The sequence below is a fragment of the Eumetopias jubatus genome, unplaced genomic scaffold, assembly GCF_037043125.1.
Source record: "Eumetopias jubatus isolate StellerSeaLion01/CBP00866 unplaced genomic scaffold, mEumJub1_p1.0 scaffold_4, whole genome shotgun sequence".
Lineage (NCBI taxonomy): Eukaryota > Metazoa > Chordata > Mammalia > Carnivora > Otariidae > Eumetopias > Eumetopias jubatus.
Window position 1 is genome coordinate 88,863,798 of NW_028274810.1, and position 24,267 is coordinate 88,888,064.

The 24,267-nt window shown below is 39.0% G+C and overlaps 1 protein-coding gene across 6 annotated transcripts in view; it reads right to left on the reverse strand.

Annotated features, from left to right (window-relative positions):
- Positions 1-631: 631 nt before the first annotated feature.
- SRRM1 (serine and arginine repetitive matrix 1) overlaps positions 632-24,267 on the reverse strand; it is a 30,958-nt gene continuing 7,322 nt past the window's right edge. For 2 of the 6 annotated variants that reach the window (XM_028113722.2, XM_028113731.2), the window contains 13 exons: positions 23,328-23,531; positions 22,450-22,644; positions 22,024-22,143; positions 19,905-20,179; positions 14,789-14,869; positions 14,188-14,274; positions 12,071-12,215; positions 11,627-11,668; positions 7,940-8,050; positions 5,369-5,833; positions 4,591-4,786; positions 2,169-2,378; positions 632-1,661 (listed from right to left, as the gene is read on the reverse strand). In XM_028113722.2, coding sequence (XP_027969523.1) covers positions 1,557-1,661; positions 2,169-2,378; positions 4,591-4,786; positions 5,369-5,833; positions 7,940-8,050; positions 11,627-11,668; positions 12,071-12,215; positions 14,188-14,274; positions 14,789-14,869; positions 19,905-20,179; positions 22,024-22,143; positions 22,450-22,644; positions 23,328-23,531 — 2,236 coding nt within the window. In that variant the 3' untranslated portion in view covers positions 632-1,556. The remainder of the gene's footprint in view (positions 1,662-2,168; positions 2,379-4,590; positions 4,787-5,368; positions 5,834-7,939; positions 8,051-11,626; positions 11,669-12,070; positions 12,216-14,187; positions 14,275-14,788; positions 14,870-19,904; positions 20,180-22,023; positions 22,144-22,449; positions 22,645-23,327; positions 23,532-24,267) is intronic. The other 4 variants (XM_088022563.1, XM_028113724.2, XM_028113723.2 and 1 more) reach the window with 4 other exon arrangements.

Here is a 24,267-nt window from a genome sequence, read left to right on the forward strand (position 1 = left end):
GAGCACAAGCAGGGGGAGTGGGAGAGGGAGAAGCAGGCTCCCCGCAGAGCAGGGAGCCCGATGCGGGACCCGATCCCAGAACCCTGGGATCATGACCTGAGCCGAAGGCAGACGCTTCACTGACTGAGCCACCCAGGCATCCCTACACTTAACTTATGTTGCTATTTTACCTTCTACAAACCAACTCCAAGTTTCCTCAAGTCACTTTGCTTTGCTAAATCTTAAGTGCAAAAATGACTTGCTTGTCATTAAACACACACAACCTAAGAGGGAGGTTGCTCCAGTCATTCCTTAGCCTTCCTTCCCTCACTCCCTGGAATGTGCCAGGCTCTTTCTGCCTCTCAGGCCGTACACAGATCCTGCTCTGCTTGAAGTGCCTGGTTGACTTTGCCTTGTCTGTCGCGTATGTTCCAGTCGCACCATACACTCTCCCTTCATAGTACTTACCACATTATTAAAATAAAGACGGTAGAATAATTTCACCATCATTTATTTTCCTTGCCCAAACCTCACTGTGTCAAAGGTGCCACGGGTGTAAAAACATTAGGTTTAACTGTAAGATTTCGGGGGGGGGGGGGGGAGGTGGTTTCCTGCAGTATTGAGACGGTTAAGTAAAAGTGAGTGGCCAACGTTATTAAATTTAGAAATTTATTCTGTTTAATCCACAAGCTTTATATAGCTTTAGTTTAAAAAAAAAACAAACAAAAAACAAAAACAGTGAAAACAAAGACACTATTTCAAAGTCTGGGCCCTTCCAGCCTTCCAAATACGAGAGCTCTGAAGGTTGTATATACCAATTGGAAGAACAAGACAAAATTATGAATGGAGCCATGACATTTCATAAAACAAACTTTTATATAACTGAAGGATCCTTCCTGGGACTAGTTAATTGCCTTTACAAAAAAAACACAACAGAATAGAATGAAATTCCAGTGTTCCAAATCAACTTGTTACACATCAATATAAACCCACAGTGTCCTGGCAAACAACATGCTTTCATTTTCCATCTCGTCCTAGAGCTCGAATCCTGATTCATTTCAGCAGAGACTCCACAGGCAACAGGAAAGATTGTGGCATTAAAATATTCATTTATACTTTTGTGGGAGTTCAACAGTGGTCTTATTTCTGGGCAAGCTTGCAAACCATACAAGGTTGGAAGCATCATAACTTAAATGGGTGCTAAGACTTAAATGAGAAAAAAGAAAAAGAAAAAATGAAAAGAAAGAAAACCTCTGGGAATAGCCAAGGCCTTTAAAGAAACCATAAGAATGCCAACAATATTGAAACCCCCTTTTTTAAAAAGGGGACTTTTTTTGGCTTAAAATATTTCAGTCTAAATGAATTTATGTCAGCTGTCAATGAAAGAATGTCACTAATACACTGTGGACACCTTTTGCAATGTAAATCCATGCCCTTTTTTTTTTTTACATGGTGAACTTCAACCTAGCAATTATTACAACAAATGTTATAGTCTAAAGCTCAAACACATTTTAGCAATTTTGAAATTGAATTGCGTACAAACCAAATAAAATGTACATCGTGACACACATTCCCGCCTAAGACTGTGGGGACACTTGAGCCTTCCGCATCGACCTCAGCGCCTTTTCACGCAGGTGCTTTTCTAAGTCGTCGAGGTTGTCTTCGGGCTCGCTTTCGGTCTCCTAAAACCAGAGGGGTCACATTGGTGAGTCCTGAGACTGGCGAAGAGGTGTAGGGCACAGGACAGAACCACATCATGGCGGCAGCCACACGACTCTATGAATACACTAAAAACCCCTCAATCACATACTTTCCTTTTTTAAAAAATTTTATCTTTATTTAAGTAATCTCTACACCCAATGCAGGGCTCAAACTCACAACCTTGAGATCAAGAGGTGCGTGCCCTACTGAGCCAGCCAGGTGCCCCTGAATCACATACTTTCAATAGGTGAATGGCATGTTAATTATATCTCAAAGAAATTATTCTTAAAAATCTACATTAAGCTTTTGGCAGCCATTCACATTCTTCTCCTTACTCCTGGCAAATTCCCGTTCTTGGCAGATCATCAAGAATGATGATAGATCAGGAGAGAGCTAACAGCCAAGTAGCTGTTACTGTAAAAAAATCTTTAGCTCCTCCTCAACATCAAATGACTTCGCGAACTGTAGGAAGTGCAAGGCACACGTACCTTCTTAGGCTCGGGCTCTGCCTCCGGTTCCTCCTGTGCCGATGTGGTCGTGGGGGCAGCGGGGGCCGCAGGGGTGATGGCTGCTGCGGCGGCTGCCGCCACGGCCTTTTCCTTCTTGTGTTTTTTGTGCTTCTTGTGCTTCTTATCCTTTTTGTGTTTCTTGTCCTTCTTTTTCTTCTTTTTCTTTCCACCTCCTTCTGGGTCTGAGTTCTAGAAATCCAGAAAAATCACAGTAAAATCAATCAGACTAAAATGCTGTCCAACTAAACATTTTATTTTCGCAAGGGAATAACTGAACAGACAAATCTCAGTATTTCCTAAGGCTTCGGGGGAGAAAAAGGCCCAAGGGCAATCCCTGCCAAGAAAAGTATGTTGAGACGAAAACCACACTGCAAGCAAAGATGCTCTTCACAGATTCTAAGAGTCAGAATGGATTTTCCCCAACTAACGGCACATATAAGCCACGTTTCCCAACCACAAGCTGCCAGTTGGGTGGGTGTCCAGGATCCAGAGCCACCTCCAAACGTAAGGAAAGCAGCACGTGCAAAGGAAAGAAAAAATCTTTGAACTCAGCTAGGCCTGAGGTGAATTCTGGCTCCTGAACCCGTTCACCATGTGACCTCAGACGAATCGGTGGACTTCTTCTGAGCCCCCTTCTGTCAACCTAAATAAAATGGATACAGCAATCCCCGACAGAGCTGTTGTGAGAATTAAACCTATCTGTAAAGTCTATTTAAATTCTACCTGTAAACCACCCACAATACTAGCCTAATAGGAAGCAGGCTTTCATCAAGTACAGCTGTTATTCTAAACACATGCTTGTGTGAATGCCACATCTCCAGCCACTGTTCAGGACTTCTAGCTCTAGAATGGAGGGAGTTTGCTCCTTAATGTATAATACGGTTGACCCTTGAACAACGTGGGGCTTAGAGGCAACAAGTCCCCATGCAGTTGAAAATCTGCATGTAACTTTTGACTCTCCCCAAAATTAACTACTAACAGCCTACACTGACCAGAAGCCTTATGGGTAACATAGAAGTCAATGAACACAGATTTTGGAATGTTGTATATTTCTATACTACATTCTTACAATAAAGTGAGCTAAAGAAAAAATATGTTACTAAGCAAAGTATAAGGAGGAGAAAACACATTTGAAGTGTTGTGCTGTATTCATGAAAAGACCTCCACATCTACGTGGCCCTGCTCCATGCTGTTCAAGGGTCCGATTGTTTATACCAAAATTATGCAAAGGGCAAGTTCTGCTATAAGTGAATCCCAGCAATAATCCTCAAATTTCACATTTCAGATTTCTAAGCAGTTACTTAAAATTACTCAATCCATCGCTTCTCGGCCTTTCGGCTAAGATCAAGTGTAAAATTCCTCAATCCATTCAGTTAGTTTGTAAAATTTAGGCAAACCTACTATGAGATGCACACTAACCATTAACTTTATATAATAAAGAAACCTGTTCAAGATCAGATTAATGACTCACAGAGGGGAAAATACAGTTTAAAGTCCCAATACTTTAGTATCCTAATGACATTTAAACTTGACAAGGTAAAAACCAAGTGTTATTTATGCGGCTTGCCAGAGGTAAGACTATACGAGACAATACTGTACTTTCCACTACAGCTAGTATTTCACAGGGTGCAAGGTTCATTTATTATAGAAATAACGTATTTCTACCGTGGGGGAAAAAGGGCAGTACACATAAAAAAATATTAAGATTACTCATCCTTTCCCCTTCTAACATATAACCACTGTTAACATTTGGTACCTGCTTTGTGGTATTTTTTCCTTCATAAAAATGGAATCATACTAACACACATGATCTAATTTTGCAAGTTTTATTTTGTGATCTCAAGTGTCCTCAAATGTGTCAAATGCTATAGAAAACAGCAGAAAATACTAAGCTATTTTTCCCCTAGATAACAGAATCATGGGTAATTTTTTCTTTTCTGTTATTCTAGATTTTCTCTATAGGCCAATTTTAACCACCAAGATTACAGAATTTAACAATATTAGACATGATGTCAATTAGCGGGTGACTAGGATATGAAGCATGGACTGTAGTGCAACCACCACCCCTTAATTTCATGCTTCCTTGGGCACCTGGGTGGCTCAGTTGGTTAAGCGACTGCCTTCGGCTCAGATCATGATCCTGGAGTCCCGGGATCAGGTCCCACGTCGGGTTCCCTACTTAGCAGGGAGTATGCTTCTCCCTCTGACCCTCCCCACTCTTGTGCTCTCTCTCAAAGAAATAAAATCTTTAAAAAAAAAATTCATGCTTCCTTGAAGGTCAGCTGAACTACAGAAAATAATGCTGTTCTTGAGCCACTTAAAAAGCAAAAACTTGTCTTTGCTTCCAAGTGACCGCATACAATTATAAAGGGTGTCCAAAACAGGGCAAACACATACATACCCTCGCTGGAGATGGGCTTGGGGTTGGGCTTTTAGCCTTTTTGACAGGTACCGCTGGTGACCAGTTGGTAGAGGGGGACTGGGACTGGACAGGAGACTGAGGTGCTGGGGGTTTTTTAGCTGCTGGCTCAGGAGATCCTGAGACAGATCGGGAGGACGAGACCCTCCTTATAGACTGAGGACTTGGTGAGGCAGCCCTAGAAACAAAGGGAAAGAACAAAACATTCAGTATCCAAGAGCAAAGGTCTTTTCTAAGAGAAAATAACCGACCACCATTATATAACCAGGTCACAAACTAAGTATTTTACCACTTAGTGGATTCTACAAACACACACATATCAAATTTGTATCGTCTAAGTCTCCTGGAGAGTTTAACCCCATAATCCTCTATCTGTTCTGTTAACACTTCTTCCTATAGGAAATTAATAATGCCAGTCCCTTGTACTTAAAACGGCTTTTCTCAGTCTTACATAGACATGCAGGAAATGTTCTATGCATTACTTCAGAGTTCAGTTTTGGAAGCACATCCCCCAATAAACCGGATACCCCTAAGAACCAAGTATAAAGTCCTATGGCATTTAGTTTGTGGCATAAGGAACTATTCTGAGAACAGAAAATGGATCTGTGAATAGTACCTTTAAGCTGCCTTAAAAGCCTGTATTCCCAGCTTAGTCTTTTCTGTAATTTCTCAGTAAAGGGGGGGGGGGGGGGGAAGCTTCCAAACATAAAGAACTATGCAAGTTAGTGTTCCTAGCCAAGAAAGCATAAAATATTTTTACTTTTTTGTCTTTTTGGGTTCCGGAGTCCTGGAGACTCTCCTAATGGGCCTAGTACTTGGAGAAGGGGACTGCCTTCTTTGGGGTGATGACGATGCTCCTCTTCGAACAGGTGGAGGACTTGAGGAGGTTTGAAGAGCTCGAGGCCGTGGTGAGGGCGAATGCCTTTTGTTTGGTTGTGGTGACCGGGGCTCCCGGGTAGACCGGCTCGGGGAAGACCCTTTCCTATGCTTTGATGATAATGAAGGCGAACGTCTCTTGGTGACTGGGGAGCTTCTTTGTTTGGGAGGTGGAGAATGGGAGACCCGACGCTTTGGTGGTGGAGATGGTGATGCCCTTCGTTTAGGAGGGGGAGGGGGAGAAGCCGTTCTTCTCTTTGGAGGTGGAGAAGGAGAGTATCTCCTCTGTATCGGAGGAGAATATCTTCTTGGGGAAGGTGAGCGCCGGCGGGGGGGAGGAGAAGGAGTCCTAGGAAAAATAAACCATTAAGCTGAAAGGTCCAAAAGAGTAAGGCAACAGAATACACAAAAAACTAACCAGAAGTTATGGCAATACTGCAGTTAAGCACCAGGCAAAGCCAGTACATTTTTAACTGGATATGCTATGCCTTTATCCTCATTTAAAAGAAAAAAAATCACTTAGTGGATCTGTTTACCCTAGATGATTAGAAAACAGGACATTCTGCTTAATGGAGAAATTTGAAGTTTCCAGAATGAATTCAAGTTTGTCAAAAGTCATTTAACATAATCCACATGGAACCAATTTAATGGGTTTTTTTTTTTTTTGAGAAGAGAATCTTGCATAAATTGTGTACACCCATTATCATTATGTACAAGCTAGGTAGCTCTATTAGCAGGACTCCACTATGGTCTAACTTAGAAAGTCTGTGCTTTAAAAAGCTCTCCTGGGGGGCAGCTGGGTGGCTTAGTCAGTTAAGTGTTCTGCCTTTGGCTCAGGTCATGATCTCAGGATCCTGGGATCAAGCCCCGTGTGGGGACCCTGCTCAGCAGGGAGTCTGCTTCTTGCCCCCCCCCGCCCCCGTTCATGCTTTCTCAAATAAATAAAATCTTCAAAAAAAAAAAAAAAGAGCTCTATGTGGTGCTCTCTTGACTGACATTTGGACTTGGTAAGAGTTCACTTGCACACGTTTTAAAAGATATCTCTACACCTACTCAACCCTTCCCTTCCAAGGAGAGACTTGGATTTTGTGTCTCAAAAAAAAAAAAAACACTTTTCAGTGGAAGTCTACCTACTAGGCAGAACGCATCCCTGTAGAAGTTCAAGCTGGCCTTCCACTTAATGCTTAAGTCCTATATAATCTTAACTGCCTCTTAGAAATTTGACTTGAATATGACATTCAGTTCCAACTGTTTAATTTCCTCCTGAAATGCTCAGACCTTAAGCTCAAAATATTATCCTGCCCAGAATCAGCTTTACAATAGGCTACTTTCTGGGCAAGGTAGTGTGCACCTCCATTTCCTCACCTGAAAAATGGGAATACCACCTACTGAGCAAGATCATCTCAAGGACTACAGATTAAATATATAAAGCACCTAGAGCACTTTACCTCGCATATAGTAGGCATTCAATACCATTCTCCCCTTTTATTCTGAAATCACTTTCAATTTACAGAAGAGCTATAAAAATAGAGATTTGCCACTTAACAGCTCCCGATAGCATAACAAAAATGATCAACTAGCCACAGCACTAACTTAGTATTAACTAAATTACAACCCCGGTTTCCCACTAATGTCTCTTTTTTTCCCCAAAATCACAATTCTACATTATATTTAGTTATCATGTGTCCTTAGTTCCTGTCAGTATGTGACTATTCCTTTGTCTTTCATGATTGCCATTTTTATTTACCTTTAAGGTTTTATTTCAGAGAAAGAGCGTGCACAAGCACAAGGTGGGGGGACAGCAGAGGGAGAAGCGGACTCCCCGCCAAGCAGGGATCCCAATGTGGGGCTCAATCCCAGGAGCAAAGGATCATGACCTGAGCCAAAGACAGATGCCCAACTGACTCAGCTGCCCAGGATTGCCATTTTTTAAAGAGTACTAGTTACCCTGTAGAATAACCTTCAATTTGGGTTTGTCTGATATTTCCTAGTAAATCAGACTGAGGTTCTGTATAATTGGTAAGGATACCAGGATAAGGTATCCGGGAATTATAGAATATGTACTACTGACTATTACCTTGATTCCTCAGTTAAGGAGGTATGTGCTGGAATTCTCCACTCTAAAGTGAGTATTTTTCCCTTTGTAATCACTAGAGTGACTCCCCCTTTTAACATTTTTGTTGACATGTAATTCACATACCGTAATTTTAAAGGGTACATTTCAATGGTTTTAAGTATATTCAGTCGTGTAACCATTGCGACACTACCCATCCCCACCCTACCACAGATCTACTTTTATCTCTATAGATCTGGGTGTTTGGGTCTTTTCTTATTAACAGAATCACATAATATGTGGTGTTCTGTAAATGGCTGAGCAATGCCACTCTAATAAGATATTCTGATCATAAAGTTGCTTCAATTAGGTCCCACTAACATATCTGATAAAATAAAATACCTTCGTCGTGGTGGCGGAGTGGGGGACCTGCGCCTACGAGGAGGAGGGGCAGGAGAAGGAGAACGTCGCCTTCTGGTAGGTGGTGGGGAGGGACTCCTCCTCCGTCTGCCACTAAATCACCAAAAAGAAAAAAAAAATTACAGGTGATTTGGAGTTAGCATTTATAATTAAGTGATCCAGATGACATAGTTTCAATCATCGTTAACCCGAAGTGCAACCAACTGTTCCCTCTATCCCTCAGTGCAATGTTTTTCAAACCACCTACCAAGACCATTAGTCAAGACTTTGAGAACCAGCATTTAGAAAATCAAAATATATTCACTTGTGGGAATGGTCAATTTTGTTTCGTAAAATTTTTGTTTCAGTATATAAATATGCAGAGTTTGGGTCATGATACAGAAATTCTTAGAACGACACAGGGTGAAGAAAGTTTGAAAACACTGCCTTATGACATTGTCTTTTAATTTGAATGCACATCACAATTACCTAGGAAGCTTATCTGAGTTTGTTTACCAGGTCCGGACTATGGTCTAGCTGGTGTATGCTGAAAAGGCTCTCCAGTGATTCCGATTCCTTATTAGGAACTGTTTTAAACTCAGAAAAATTCCCACGTCCTAATTCATAAATTTAAAATTTTCATAGTCACCAGAGGCTGAAGGCCCCAAATCTGGGTGTCACTGTTCCAAGTTCTCAATTTTTAAAAATGTTATTTCCACTATTCAAGAGCTGCTTACTACTAACTAAAAACACTAACCCAAAAACAAAAGATTAAAAGTTGAGCACTAAAGCTATGGTTGGGAGCAACATGGTTGAAATGCAGACAATTATACAAAACCCTAATTCTGAGCTGTTATACACTTAACCAACACAAATGCACACATGAAAAATTTATCAACTGGACTAACTCACAGCAGTCTCCCAAGAGATATATTAAAATATACACCAAACCAGTTTGCCACCTTTTGGCTAAGTTTGCATATACAAAATAATCACATGCTATATAGTTTTCAATTTCTTGGCCAGCATAGGATTGAAGCTTCCTATGAACCTGGAAATATTTTCTCAAGCTTACTAGTCTTTGATTCCCCCTTTAATACTAAGGAGAGCTCTGTTACTAATAGAACACAGAAAATCCTGAAATTCATTATTAAATTTAATTATTTTCATTTATTTAATTTTCAATTCCAATTCGTTTATGCCTCGTGGGGACTAAGACTTCACTTGAACAGGTTTAAAATAATAAGCTACAAGAGGCCATCTATGAAGACAGATAAGCTTTGGACGAAATGAAATGCAGACAGGAACTACTAACTGTAAGAAAATACAGTAAAGGAGAAACCATTTTATTAGCAGGGTATAATCTGAGAATTACAGGACCCAGAGACAGGATAACCACAGTATTGATTCAAGATTTCAAATAGGAAGACATTGGGGTTTTGACTTAAAAAGAAGCAAAAGTTTATAGGTGCAAACTAAAAGGATGAAGTGATACAAAGCAGAACTCTCAATGTTATCAGTAAATACAATTGCATAAGAGGCTATTACTGTTGATTATGTGGCTTCTTTTTAAAAATATTCTCCCAATTTCAGTTTGTAAAATCTAATCAGTAACTAAAAAATTGGACTCAGATTAGAACCTATTATGATAGACTAATGACCTGAGATATTTTGTGCCTCATCTTCAATGGTAAAATGAAAGGCCAAAAGGTCCCTTGCAGTGATGACCCTCAATGTCCTGCTATGTGAGAAACTGACCAAAAAGAGTAAGTAAAACCATAACCAAACTTGCATTAACTTAAGGAACTGCTAGAAAAATCTGATAATCACTTAAAACTGGAGTCTTGACACCACACGGCTCCATGATCTGAAGGCTACAGAATTTCTACCTGAGCTGAGAGGGGACACATTTCAAGGATTAAAACAAAAAACTAATCCGTGATCAATCTATTTCAATATTTCCATGTGTTAAAAAAAAAAATGTGACATAAAGCCCAGGTTCAATATATTTCTAAGAGGTCAAGTTTGTTCACTGTATTATTCAAAATTCTGAATGCTTAATGTATTTCATCTGCTTAATCTAACAACTGTTTTCTAGTTATTCTGAGTAATGCCAAGCTAAGCTTTCAACTGTGTAGAAATTGTTGAGTAATGAAGATCCCCTTCAAGTTGTGTGAGAACCGACTTCAGTAAGCCTCAATATGTGATGTAGCCCTCAAGTATGTAGAAACGCCAAGTTTTATCAGAAGGAGCCAGCTTGCTATCTCTGCAGCGACCTCTCCCAACAACCACTTCACTAGCAGAAGCTATAGATGTGACAACTATCTTTTGAATTTTTTTGTGATAACTTCCTTTTTACACTATGATCAATATGCCTTTTATCCTTTAAGTTAAAGAGTGTTCAATACCCAAAGACAAGTGGTTCAAAGCATGGAAACTACTACCTGTTCAAAGTTTAAAGTTTACATATGAAGTAATCCAAACCAGGCTGTCCATCCCCTTTTAAAAATATAATACTGAAACAAGGTTCCAAAGAATTCTTTCTCCATCTCTAAATCCTAGACACCTGATAGCAATTTCTAACATCATTAAAACTGGAGGCCTTTTTACAGAAGATAAACAAAAATACCTTGGAACAGGGTAGTGAACATCAGTGTTGATAAATCATTTCCAGTAAGAAAGTAGTTCCATAAGGGGAGGGTGTAGGAGGGGGAAGGAATCTTACCACTGACCTGATTTTGTAAAGCAACTTTTTAGCTGCTGTACTAGCAATTTTCCAGAAGTCAGGGATATTATAGCTGGAAACGGAATGACTTGGCATCTAAATTTATCTTTTTTTTAAAAAAAGGTTTTTATTGTCAAGTGTTCCACAACACAAATACACAACTTTGCTCCATCACAAACACTGCTGACTAGTTCCAAAGAATCTTTCCAACAGAACTCTTATTAATAAGCTAGACTACCTAAAACAACACAACTTCAAAAAGTGAGCTATAAAGAGGACAATATGATAGTTTCATGAAGGATAAATACTCAGAAATTTAGCAGCAGCTAAGACCCCACCCCCCCCAAAAAAGGAAAAGACTAATGAAGACAATATAATGGTATAATGTCAACAGCACAGGTCTAAGATCAGGCTTTGCCCCTTAATACCCTGAGAGACTCATTTTACTACTTCTGAGCCTTTTTTCTCACTTATGAGATAGGCCTAAATTAGAGATTTCTACTTATGATTAAGCTCTAAAATGTTAGTTTTTATAGTCACAGACACTGATCAAAAAGATTCAGTGAAGATATGCAACCTACCTTCCTACTGCAGAGGACACTGGCCAGAGCCTCATGTTCATCTTTAATCTTTTTTAAAGTCTTTCCCAAGTTTTTCTTCTTTCCTGAAAGCCACCACATAGGCCCTCCCCACTAAATCTAAGGAGCTATTATTCTATTGCTTGGAAAATATCCAGGTACTATAACTGAACAAAAATCTAAGCTCAAATGGTACTCTAAAATGAACACTGTGTACAAGTTCTGTCATTAATTTGATGTGCAAAGAAATATAATCAACTAGAACTCGGGAACTTCTCACAGTCATCCCCACTGTATACACAGGGATGGGAGCAGGTTACCTAAATAGCAAATCACGTCACTACACTCTGACATGTAGCCTCATGTACAAAGTAGTGGCTAACCAACCTTTTAGTCACTGGCGATTGCCATCGCTTTCCCATTTGCATCCTGAGAGCAGTGGAAAAAAACAAAGGTCAGGAATTCCATTCACCAAAGTATTTACTTCAATGGAGTTAAGTGATTATCACTAATGGCGATGCAATTTTTTTCTTTTTGATGTTCAAAGATGTTCAGAAGTTAATGCTATGGTTTCACTGATCTAGTCATGCAGATATAAGACATGGTGGTACAAACAAAACTTACCAAGATCTCACTAATAGTGATAACCACCAAATAAAGCAAAGAAAATGTCCCCAAACCCCCAAATCTGACCATCTCCTTCTGTGTTTGAGTCCCTGAAATGAAGGGATTAACCAATTTCTAAAATAAGCCTGTAGCCCATCCCTTAAGTTAGAAGTTTCATCACAACTACAGAACACCAGTGAAGACTACTGAAAGAAAAGACATTACCGAGGGGAAGTCTCTTTCTGGCGCTTTCGAGGTGATGGAGAGGCACTCCGGGAAGGGGAATGTCTCCGCCGCCTGCCTACCTCACCATTCTTCACGTGGGACCTCTTGGGTCGCTCATCTTCTGAGGAAGAAGAGGAGCCAGAATCTATAATTACACAATAAACAAAAATTACATTACATCTGTGCTTAAAAGAGTCTACCCATATTTTCTGAATCTAAGCAGATGGGAGGGTCCAAATTAGCAAGTTAAGCCCACTGATGCAAGCAAGCATGTATACAAGCCATCATTTCTGAACAAATGTTATCATCAATACAATGACTTAAAAACCAAGCATAAATATACATCATTATTATGTAATTAAGTTACATAAATCATTCCCAAGGCACACTCCAATTGGATACAAGTGTCCCTTAAGAATCTAGTGATTTTCCGGGGCGCCTGGGTGGCTCAGTTGGTTAAGCGACTGCCTTCGGCTCAGGTCATGATCCTGGAGTCCCGGGATCGAGTCCCACATCGGGCTCCCTGCTCAGCAGGGAGTCTGCTTCTCCCTCTGACCCTCTTCCCTCTCGTGCTCTCTATCTCTCATTCTCTCTCTCTCTCAAATAAATAAAGAAAATCTTTAAAAAAAAAAAAAAAAAATCTAGTGATTTTCCAAATTAAGCGCAAAAAGCATCTCAAGCAAGTACTTGAGGCTTGTTACTCTAAGCACTTTTTTAAAACTACTGGAAGTCCTATTAGGGTCTGAATAACTTCTTCCCACATCCCTAGCATTTATCACACAAACAAAAAAAAGTATGTGACAAGCCTTTCCTACAGGCCTGGTAGCAAATGTCTGGGACTGCAAAAAGAAAAACTTCAATTGTTTGCACATGGTTCCCTTAACTTAAAATAACTAATAACTGTTCCCAAATGTCAAAACAAAGTCCCAGGGCACCTGTGTGGCTTGGTCGGTTAAGTATCCGACTCTTAATTTTGACTCAGGTCATCATCTCAGAGTCTTGAGATCAAGCCCTGTGTCGGGCTCTGCCCTTGGAATGGAGCCTACTTAAAGAGTCTCTCCCTCTCCCCTCCCCCATGCTTTCTCTCTCCACCTCTCTTAAAAAAAAAAAACAAATAAAAGAAGAAACTAAAACAAAGTCCCAAGTACCAAAAACACCCAAGACGTATATGCATTTTTAAGCCTTCCTATGATTAGCTTCATGTTTAAAGAGCTGCAAAAGCTCGATGGGCTTAATGGACTTAATGCCGCTGTGGGGTGCTTTGATCTCTGTGTCGTAAATGAAAGCAAAGGCAGCACACCTAGACTCAGTCACAAATACCCAGAGCTAATGAAATTAATTATTAGTAATTAAATATTTATTATTTCACAGATATAAAGTACACAAAACCCAGAAACAACCTAAATGTCCAAGTAGGAGACTGGCTCAATAAATTACAGTATATTAATTATTACAATAAAAGGTTCTGGCTATTAAAAAAATTAGATCTAAGAACAGGGAAAGATATCTAGATATAGTAAGTTAAAATGGGAGGCAACATAAAGTTTGAGCTTATGCAGGGTTTTTTTTTTCTTTTTCCCTTTTAAACCATAGATCCTTTTTTTTTTTTTTTAAAGATTTTATTTATTTATTCATGAGAGACAGAGAGAGAGAGAGAGAGGCAGAGGGAGAAGCAGGCTCCCAAGGAGCAGGGAGCCTGATGCGGGACTCGATCCCAGGACCCTGGGATCATGACCTGAGCCGAAGGCAGACGCTTAACCATCTGAGCCACCCAGGCACCCTAAACCATAGATCCTTATACACGGCACAGAAAAATTCTGAAGAAAAGCTTCCAGGAGTTAAGACTAGGAATTGGGAAAAGAATTATACTTTTCCAAATTTTATACCTGTTTTACTAGTGTACTGTAAAGATCTACTGTTTATAACTATTTAAAAGAAAATTAAGTTTTAAGGAAGGACTTAACACCAAAAACCGAAAGTAATACTTCCTCCCCTTGAACAGATTTCTATGCAGGCACATACTTCTCCTACGTACGATCACTATAAGGATGGAGATTTGTATTTGGAGTATTTTTCGTGAGGATATAGAAAGAAAACAGTTGACTCCATATCCGTACCAGATGAGGACTGCTGGTTCTGTCGTCTGTACTGACGTCTCTGCTGCACAGAATCTGCCGCAGCCATTTTGCCACCTTTATCTTCTTCTGAAAGATGGATGCATTTAGAAAGTGTTTCTTTAGTTACGCATACAGAAAATGTAACATACTTGAATTGGAAAATGGTCTCTTAAACCTCTATCTCATTGGGTCAAGCGATACAACTATATATATATATTTTTTTCTTACAAAAAGCTTTAAAATGCCAATTTAAATGCTGATTTTAGACTATGTTCACCAAATGTAATCAAAATTTATTTACTATAGGTCAAGCTAAGTGCTAAGGACTTTACAGGCATTTTTTCAGTTAATCATAAAAAACCTAAAGGATGGTAACTGTTATCTGCATTTCAGATGAAAGAAGTGAAGGTCACATAAATGAAGTAATTAAACAAAAAGCAGTTAAGTAGTGAAGGGGGGATTCAAACCAGGTTGGTCTCAACTTCAGAGCCGTAGCTCTTAACCACTAAGTCATATCCTACAATTATCTTTAACCAAAGGGGTTGACAAAACGTGCCAAAAAATCTAATCCAGCTTAACAAAAAAATACATGAAAACTTACCCGATTCAGATAACTCTACTTTTCTAGGCTTAGGTGCTGGTGAAGGGGACTCTCTTTTCTCAGTACCTTTATGTTTTGTCACTAAAAAGGAAAAAAAATACATACGTGGGAAAGCAAAACAACAAAGCCACACGTCTTAATGGTACAACAGGTGTCACTATCCTTATAAAGAATTTGATAATAAATAAATCAATAATTTAATAATAAATTAAATGTTGGGTGAAAGCCTTGAAAAGTGCTGTAATGATTTTTGAATCTGAAGATTCTTCTAAGAGAAATGCCAGTGGGAGTTGCTGTTTTGCAGCAGAAGCTCTGTGTAGAAGATATGTGTAACATTCAACTCAGTAAAGCTTTGGGCGCTATCCCACAACCTAAAAACACATACACCCAACTACCGAGGCATCATCAGCACAAGAATTTCCAAGCACCCAACTATACCTGGGTTCAGGAAAGTTATAAAACTGATAAATGGTTAAGAAATAGATCTGATGAGGGACGCCTGGGTGGCTCAGTCGCTTAAGCATCTGCCTTCGGCTCAGGCTATGATTCCGGGGTCCTGGGACAGAGTCCCGCATCAGGCTCCCTGCTCTGCAGGGAGCCTGCTTCTCCCTCTGCCTCTGCCCCTCTCTCTCTCATATTCATGTATTTATATGAATAAATACATAACATCTTAAAAAAAAAAAGAAAGAAAGAAAGAAATAGATCTGATGAAATCTGCAGAGAAAGAGATTTGTTTTGGAGCAGAGGAATGGGCCACCAAGAGACTAAAGATTCTTTATGTACCAGTACAACCTTCATAATAACATGAGAGATTTAAACTACCCATAAAAAAGTAAATCCTCATAATAGGAAAAATAAATACTAAGGCTTAAGGGGGGGGGAGGGGCAGAAGCTCTGAAGTACACCTAAGGTAGTAGGAGAGCTCTGAGCACCTTCTGAATTATCCAACTTCTCTTTTCCAAGTTGCATGGAAAATTATGGCAACTGCCTTTTGTATGCTTGCTGTATTATTAAGCAGTGCTAAGCACTGTCGCTAGTAACCCCATTTTACAGAAGAAATCTGAGGCTTAAAAAGAAGTAACTTCAACTAAAGTCACATAGATAATTAAAGTGACTAGGATCTGAACCCAAGACTATTTCTAGAGCACAGGTTTAATTTCCACCAATTAACCAGCTCAATTTATAATATCCATCCAGTGCTTCAACTAAAATCAGAAGTATATACAGATATAACCATCGGTCTTACCACAGATTAACCTGAAACATCATTTGAGACCATGCTGCTAAGAACTCAATTTGAAGACAGTATGATCCCCTGAGGATCCTTATTTATCTTTTTTGTTTGATTAAAGCAATTACCATGGGGTGTTGACCCAGAATGTAGATACATTTCTTTTAACACGCTCATACTCAGAATTCTGTAAAGCCTTATTCTAAAGGGCAGTAACTAAAACAGCTAGTGATCTAAAACAAAAATCTCATCTTTGCTAAAGTAGTCAAACTGAAGAATTTACAATACCTTTTTTATTTTTTTAAGATTTATTTGAGAGAGAGTGAATGAGAGCAAGCAAGGAGGGGTGGAGCAGAGGGAGAGAGAAAAACAAGCAGACAGAGCCCAACGTAGGGCTTGATCTCACAACCCTGAGATCATAACCTGAGCCAAAGTCAAGAGTCGGGTGCTTAACTGACTGAGCCACCCAGATGCACCCCTCCCCTTTTTTAAACCATGATACTTTTTAAATGACCTGCATTTTATTAATGATTCTACCTAATAAGTAAGCGTTTTCAACAAAGCACTGGATTCGGTAAAAACAGTTAAAACCTAATTAGTTATTGTGAAACATGGCAGCAAAAGTGCATTTAAAACTTGTATTTTAACAAATTCAAAAATAAAATACAAGTACTTTTAAACTTTCAAGGATTTGAGGCTATTTTTCTGGATCAGTATTCTCCACTGTAAAGTGTCAGTTAGTCTTCAATTCTTGACATTTATTAGAGGCATCCAGTTATCTATAAACCCCACATGTCCAAGTTACCACCTAAGAGAACTGGGTTCCAAAATTTGTGTTTGGAAGCAAACTGAACGTCAGAATGAATTTTCCTCAAAGACACATTAAAAATTTGGCTATGTCTGCAAGACAGTTAACAAATGCCAACTGAATAAACACAACTGAACTAGAATATACACATTTTTCCCCCACAGAAATACATAATTGCAATTTTATCTTGATCCAATTTCTCATGAATGGCTTAGCTAAAGTCTACTGTCAAAATATTCATACCATTAAAACAAGTATTATATACCCCTATGCTGGTTTAAATATGATTGACTGAATTGTAGTATTAACAGAGTTAATGTTTCATCCGGATGTGTTTAGCTAGATGAGATTTTAGTTTGTTATGTTAATGTTTTATTTTTAGTATTCAAGGGGCAAAATGATTCTAGCATAAAGTCAGAAATCTTCTAAGTCAAATGAAAAACCAAAATTTTAAATTTACTTCAGTAGTCCTATTAATTATTAATCTCCCAGACTTGTCCAAACGATCCTGTGTAAAGTCAAGTCACTGTTACCAAAACTGGTGAAATAATCATTGTCTACAGAATACAATTTATAGGGTTAAACCGATCTCATCCTAAAATTACAATAGATATAGATCCTCTGTAAATGTACTTCATTAAATATCCCACTGATTTTTTTTAAAGATTTTATTTATTTATTTGAGAGAGAGAGAATGAGAGAGAGCACGAGAGGGAAGAGGGTCAGAGGGAGAAGCAGACTCCCTGCTGAGCAGGGAGCCCAATGTGGGACTCGATCCCAGGACTCCAGGATCATGACCTGAGCCGAAGGCAGTTGCTCAACCAACTGAGCCACCCAGGCGCCCTATCCCACTGATTTCAAAGCACTACTTTATGTACTAAGATAATGCCAATTTAACTGATACACTACTGATTACAAAATGCTTCCTGAAGATCCTTGCAGATAAGAATGTACAGTACACTCCAATTTACCTCTAAATTCCCTCAAATACTTTCCCGGAATCCTTCCTACTCCATTTGCCCAATATTAAAAAGTCCTGACTGGTAACTACTACATGAAATAAATAAGTAAAATCTATTACACTTCAATGGTATCACTGATCTTATTAGCCATGGAGTATCATAAAAAGAATTTCAGAAATCACATCACCAAGTATAGAAACTAAAGAACTTCACCCTGCCCTCCCTCTCCCACCTCTAGCCATCAAAACAACATTCTGGGATAGGAAAGTTGGGCAAAGTATACATTTTTCTACTGGGAAATGAGAAGCCAAATTTTAGTCCTGGCTGGTTGACTTGACCAAATCACTTAACCTGAGAACCGGTTTCTTGATGACAATCTCCAAAGTCTGTTCTACCTCTGAAATTTCATCACACAGACTAGGATCATTTTACTATAAAATGTAATTTCCGAGTAGTCAGAGCCAAATTCAGCTTCAGTAGACACAAGGCAAGGCTGTCTCTGACGATGTTGCCTACAGTGCGTCTCTTTGGCTGTGTTTTGTTTGGACATGGAAAACCTGTCCCAGAATCCATAGGAATATAATTAGTTCTTTGTCTTCCACCATGACTTATTTCTCTCCTATGTGCATATCTGCTTTAATTTTTTTTTTTTTTTTAAAGCAGTGGCCCACTCCCCTTGACAGTGTATCAGAACACAAGAGGTTGGTGCAGGGGTAGACTCTGAAAAAAGTTAATTCTTAGCAACCTATTTTAACAAAGATTCAGTCCTCCCATCCAAATACTTTTATTACTCTTTGACTATAATATAAATAGAAAAATCCTAACTTGATGTGTTTTTGTAAAATAAAAGGTGGGTAATATTTTTTCACTAGAGAGCTTTATGGCTCCAGATAAAGGAGACAAAAATATTCAAAAATACAAACACTTCACAGAAAAAGAAACAATTGGTTAGGACAATGGGCATCAGATTTGGACAAGGTGGCTGGAAACTATTGAAATTGTACTAATTTTGAACGAAAGGTAATATGGGACATGAGGTAATGAAAATAAGTGACCCTAAGGCCCCCTCCCATACTTAAATTAAGTCTGAACCTGGAAGACCCAAATATGTCTATTCTCATCCAGCTGTCTAGGTATAAAGAGCCAAAGTAACAAAAATGACCAAATACATAAATATATAGTCACCAAATTTGTTAAAATTCAGAAAATAATCTACACATTACTCTTTACAGATCAGCATTATATACCAGTCCCCCGTCACTCTGATGGCTTGTCTATAACCTCAATAAACAGTCAAAATTTTGCCCGTCCCCATTTTCTTTTTCTAACCTAAAACTTTAGATGTGATCAGAGCAAGCCCAGTATAGATCAACTTATGACTGCTTCTCAAAAACCACCTACTATAGCAGCTTTTAGGATTTCCCCTCCCCCACTACTCACCCTTCAGGATATCATCTCAGCCCAAAGCAAACAGATCCTACTGCTTTTCTCCTTGTGTATTTATGCTAAAGGAACAGACCCCAATACACCACAACCTTCGCTCAGACTAACAGAGCATTCTACTTGCCTGGCAGGATCACAGATCATAAATTCCTCAGAAATCAATCTGCAGAATAAACCAAGGACAACACTCAGAAGAACCCTGCCTAGAGCCTAAATTAATAAACAAATCAGCTTTTAAGAGGACACCATGTTCTTCCCTAGGGAGCACAATGTGGCCAAGAAAAAATTAAAACAGAATATGAAGTCCTCAAATAAGATATCAAACAAAAAAATCTTCAGGGGAAAAAAAGTTAATCGGTCTTCATAGTAATAAAATGATCCCTTACCATGACAACACAAACTTTGATAAGTTATCCCAACCCAGCCCGCGGCTGGTATTTCTCCACCTACTCGATGCCAGAGGGCAACTGCTAAATAAAAAACACATTTACATGCAAACTTTACTGCAACAAACCCTAAGAACTTAGAGCAGAAAAGGTGATAAGCAAATTTACAAAGAATATCACATATAAAATTTTACCCAGCTACTTCACACCCTGAGGGGCTGCAACTGACTGGGCACTTTGGAGTCAAATGAAGAACAAACATTATTTTTATGCATCTGATTTTTACCTTTACCTGAAGTTCTCCCTGGAGAGACAGAAACACGACTTTTTCTCGTACGGTTTGACTGCTGGGGTGTTGGGGAATGACGAGTTTTTGGCGGTGGAGTTGCTGGAGGTGATGGCCTATGCCTTCGCCTGGGCGGACTTGCTGAAGGAGATAACCTACGAGTTTTTCGAGGGGGGCTGGATGTCCTCTTAGGAGGCTTCTTTGGCGGTGACCGGGAACGGGACGAAGAGGATGATGAGCTACTTCCAGACAAGGATGCTGATGAACGCCTTCTTCTGTGGAATAAAGTATTTGCATTCATTAACTGCGTATTTTGTCAAGAGGGACCTTACAGGTATGTACAGTCTACACAAAAATATAGCTATTTTTATCCAACTTTTGAGTTTATGTAGCTAAGCACATAATAAGTTAAAAAAAAAAAAGGGAAACAAAACCACAACCTAGGACAGGAAACAGCTAGTTCTGAGACTAAATACGAATAACTTATTCTGACAAGTGCTTCTGTTTGAGTGGTCTTTCCAGTTATAAAATGTCACGTTGAGTGCTATAACATGGTCACTAACCAGTCTCTTCCTTCCTTAGGAAAATCATTACTGTTTGTGGAGTTTGCATACAAAATTTGGGTGGCAAAGTATTTTCTACTTCATAGCACAATGTCCAATAACCTTTAGGTTGCAACTTTTAAAAAAAAAGATGTGCAGCTGGGTTTGGAATTCATTTAGCTACATAAACTTAGAAGCAGGGGCCTCTCGAATTCTGCGGCAAAATTTGTGGTAAGTTTTGTTGCAATTATGTGTACCTGCAGAATTCACCTTTGGCAGAAGAATTCCTGAGAACCTGAAAAAAAGAAACCCTACCTTAAGTGTGAGATAAAAACTGGCTGAAAGGGAATCTTACACAATCTGCAAAATATTTTGACTGCTAAATGGCTCAGTAAGCACAATTAAAACACAGTTTGCAAAACTCCAATATAAGAAATAGCTGTTTCCACTAATCTTGTGCTAGAAAGCACCAGCATTACTTTTCTCCTAAAAAAGAATAACCAATTTTAGAAGCGTGATGCCTAAATCGACTGACCATTTATGCCATTAGTCTCATTTGTCAATAGTAACATCAAGTCTATCATTTTTAGCAGTAGTCATAAAAATTGTTCAATATATCACAACAACCCCCTCCCCAAATATTTTTTTTTGAAAAAATATGGGACTTTGAAAACCCTGACTGCAGAAACAAAAAATCACGGAGTTTGGTATTTCCCCTCTCTATTTCCAGGTAGATTCATATCCCTGCAAAAATCTCAAAGACTCAAACACAAAAAATTCTGTGCTAGGTATAATCTGAAGCACAATAATCACAGCTCCTTCCAAGGAGGTAAAGAAGGCCCCAAACTCTGCTACCAGTGCACCAGGCCTCTACTTTGGGCAGATTTAGCAACAATCTTTTTGTTAAAAGATTAGGTCCAAACATTTTAACCTCATGCCAATTTTAAAATGATTTTTAAGAAAAGAACACTGGTACTGACAAGGTTACTTTTATGTCTAATCTCTTCAAAAATACCTAGACATCAAACTGTTAAAAATGGCTATATCCATGGAATGGGACTATGGGTAATTTTCCCGTTGTTATTTGTTTGAAATTTTATAAACATTCATTTCTATAATGAGAAAAAAACATTTAAAACAAGAATATAACTGCAAATAGGTTATTTTAATATTGGTAAAAGTAGCTTACTGGCTCTGTGGTCATCTGCTTTTCAGAAGCCAGTGATAATGAAAAACCAAAGGAGAGGGAAGGTGGCAAATTCCCTTATCCCTAGGAGATCTTGGGATCTAAAAGGGTAAGTTAACACGAAGTATCAGTAAAGTGGTCAATCTGTCTTCCCCCCAACACTGCACAAGCACTGCTTTTCATTGCAATTAAACCTCAAAGGAGACGCTCTTTAGAAGGCCATCACCTACTTATCACTCACGAGGTCTTTATTCCAGGGAGACACTAATTCAAACATTAGCCTAAAGCAAATGTGGTGCACTTTAATGTGCTGACACTTACAAATTAAAAAAAAAGGAAAAAAAGGAAAGGAAAGAAAAAAAAAAAAAACAAGAAAAAAGAAAGCCCTCACCGTCTCACTGGAGATCTACTCCTTCTATGCCTGGGTGGAGGCGGCATTCGTCTTGGTGGGGTTCTTCTTCGAGGAGATGGCCGCCTTCTCGGACTTGGCCTCCTTCTAGGTGAGTATGATCTGCCATAACAAACAGAATTAGGGCCTGAATAAACAAGAGCAAGGAATGAATTCCTTGCCACAGCTTTCTCAACAGCTTTATTTTTTTTTCAACAGCTATATTTTAAAAATGGACTTCAAGGCATACAATTTTCCATTTACGTAGATATTTTTATGGTGCACAGAAAGTGTCCTCAAATTCTCTCTGTAAGTCCAAAGAGTAACATTTGTACTAAATGCTCTCTACTGCTCTGAAATTATCTAATTCTACCCGGAGAGTAACATGTAAAACTCAAGAGCTACATAGGTCTTGAAGCCACAGCTCACCTTGATCGGGATCTATGACGCCGTCTAGGTCGAGTATGAGAAGGAGAGCGAGACCGTGTCCGGGATCTTGATTTGGAACGTGACCGAGATCTTGGTCGGGTCTTCTCCTTCTCCTTTTCTTTTTTGGAATTTTTCTCTGGAGAAGGTTCTTTAGGCTCTGGTACAGGTTCAGGTTTGGGAACCTTCAGGATGTCACTGTAGAAACAAAGAGCTTATTTTTCCCCTTCTGTAGCTCAAGACTCCTAAGTCATAATACAATGATGTAATAAGGTTGTTTTTCTCTAAAATGTTTTCAAAATCCATGAAGATTAGGGTGCCTGGGTGGCTGAGTCATTAAGTGTCTGCCTTCGGCTCAGGTCATGATCCCAGGGTCCTGGGATCGAGCCCCACATCGGGCTCCCTGCTTGGCGGGAGGCCTGCTTCTCCCTCTCCCGCTCCCGCTCCCCCTGCTTGTGTTCCCTCTCTCACTGCGTCTCTGTCAGATAAATAAATAAAATCTTAAAAAAAAAATCCATGAAGACTTCTTAGCTCCAAAAAGATACATACACACCAGTGCAAGTTAAAGAGCAACTAACAATTCTAACCATATACACTTTCAAGAGTACAAAGTCGTCTACAGTACTGGGGAAAAAAGCAATTTACAATATATAAAATATCTGAAACAATACAACCAACTGATAGCAGTGGTCACCTTTAGGGCCTTTTACTTAAACTCTCCTGTAGAACTGGAATCTTTTCAACAAGCTGATTTTATGATTTAAGAAATATAAAAAAGGAAGTAAGTAATTTTATATTGTAACTCAAGAGTTATTCTACTGGCAATCACTCAGTAATAGCCTAAAATTGTGATATTTATAAATGAATTTTTATATACTTGCCTAGTAGAAGTGGCCTCCTGTACTGAAGGTTCTTTTACTTTCACTGATGGTTCTGGGAGCTCTGGAGTTTTTTCCTTCTTTTCCGGAGCAGGGGAAGGACTCCGGCTCTTGGTTCTGTGACGGGGAGATCGAGAATGACTGCGCTTTCTCTCTCTCCTGACAGGGGAAGATCGTCTTCTAGGGGAAGGAGATCTGGATTTGCGTCTAGGATGAAAGTAATTTTTTTCAGGTTTTTGAATCATGTGGATTGGGAGAGAGGGTTGAAGGGCAAAGTGAGAATTAATCTTTTTAAATACACCACTGCTCCTTATACCTGAGAAATTCCTTGTGAAAATAAAGTATCCTGTCATATTTACTTAACAGGGGATGGGCCAAAAAAAACCCAGAAAGGCAAGCAAACAAAAGGTAACAACATTCTCCGATACACCAGTTGTGAGAGGAAAGCACTGACCTAGGACGCTACATTTAGAGTCTTAATCATTCCCAGAGACAAGGAGACTAAAGACCAACTTTTCAGAGGAAGAGGATGCTTGAAAGTAAAGAGAGATTCCGTAATAGTAACTCAAACCCAACCAAACAGTTTAGATGCAGACAGATCCCACCAGAGTTTGTCAGGTAGTCTAGGTATTCCAGAAAAATGACTAGTGCAATTAAAGTAATATCCTCTTTGGAAAAGAAGAGAAATATGTCAAACCTACACAGCCTTTTTGAAAAAGGAGAAGCCCCCTTTCCTTTACAATAATAGTTTCCCTAACTTGAAGTGGAACAGCAGATCTGGTTCATCAATAGTGAAGTAGTTATCACAGTGATGTGCTTAACTCTAGAAATAATACTGCTTCCCTGATAAAGTTTTAATATCAAATATACAAATTAAAATGAACAAAGAAATTTCCTCCTCCCTTTACTAATTCCAACAGATTTATGAAAAAATTAGAACTCT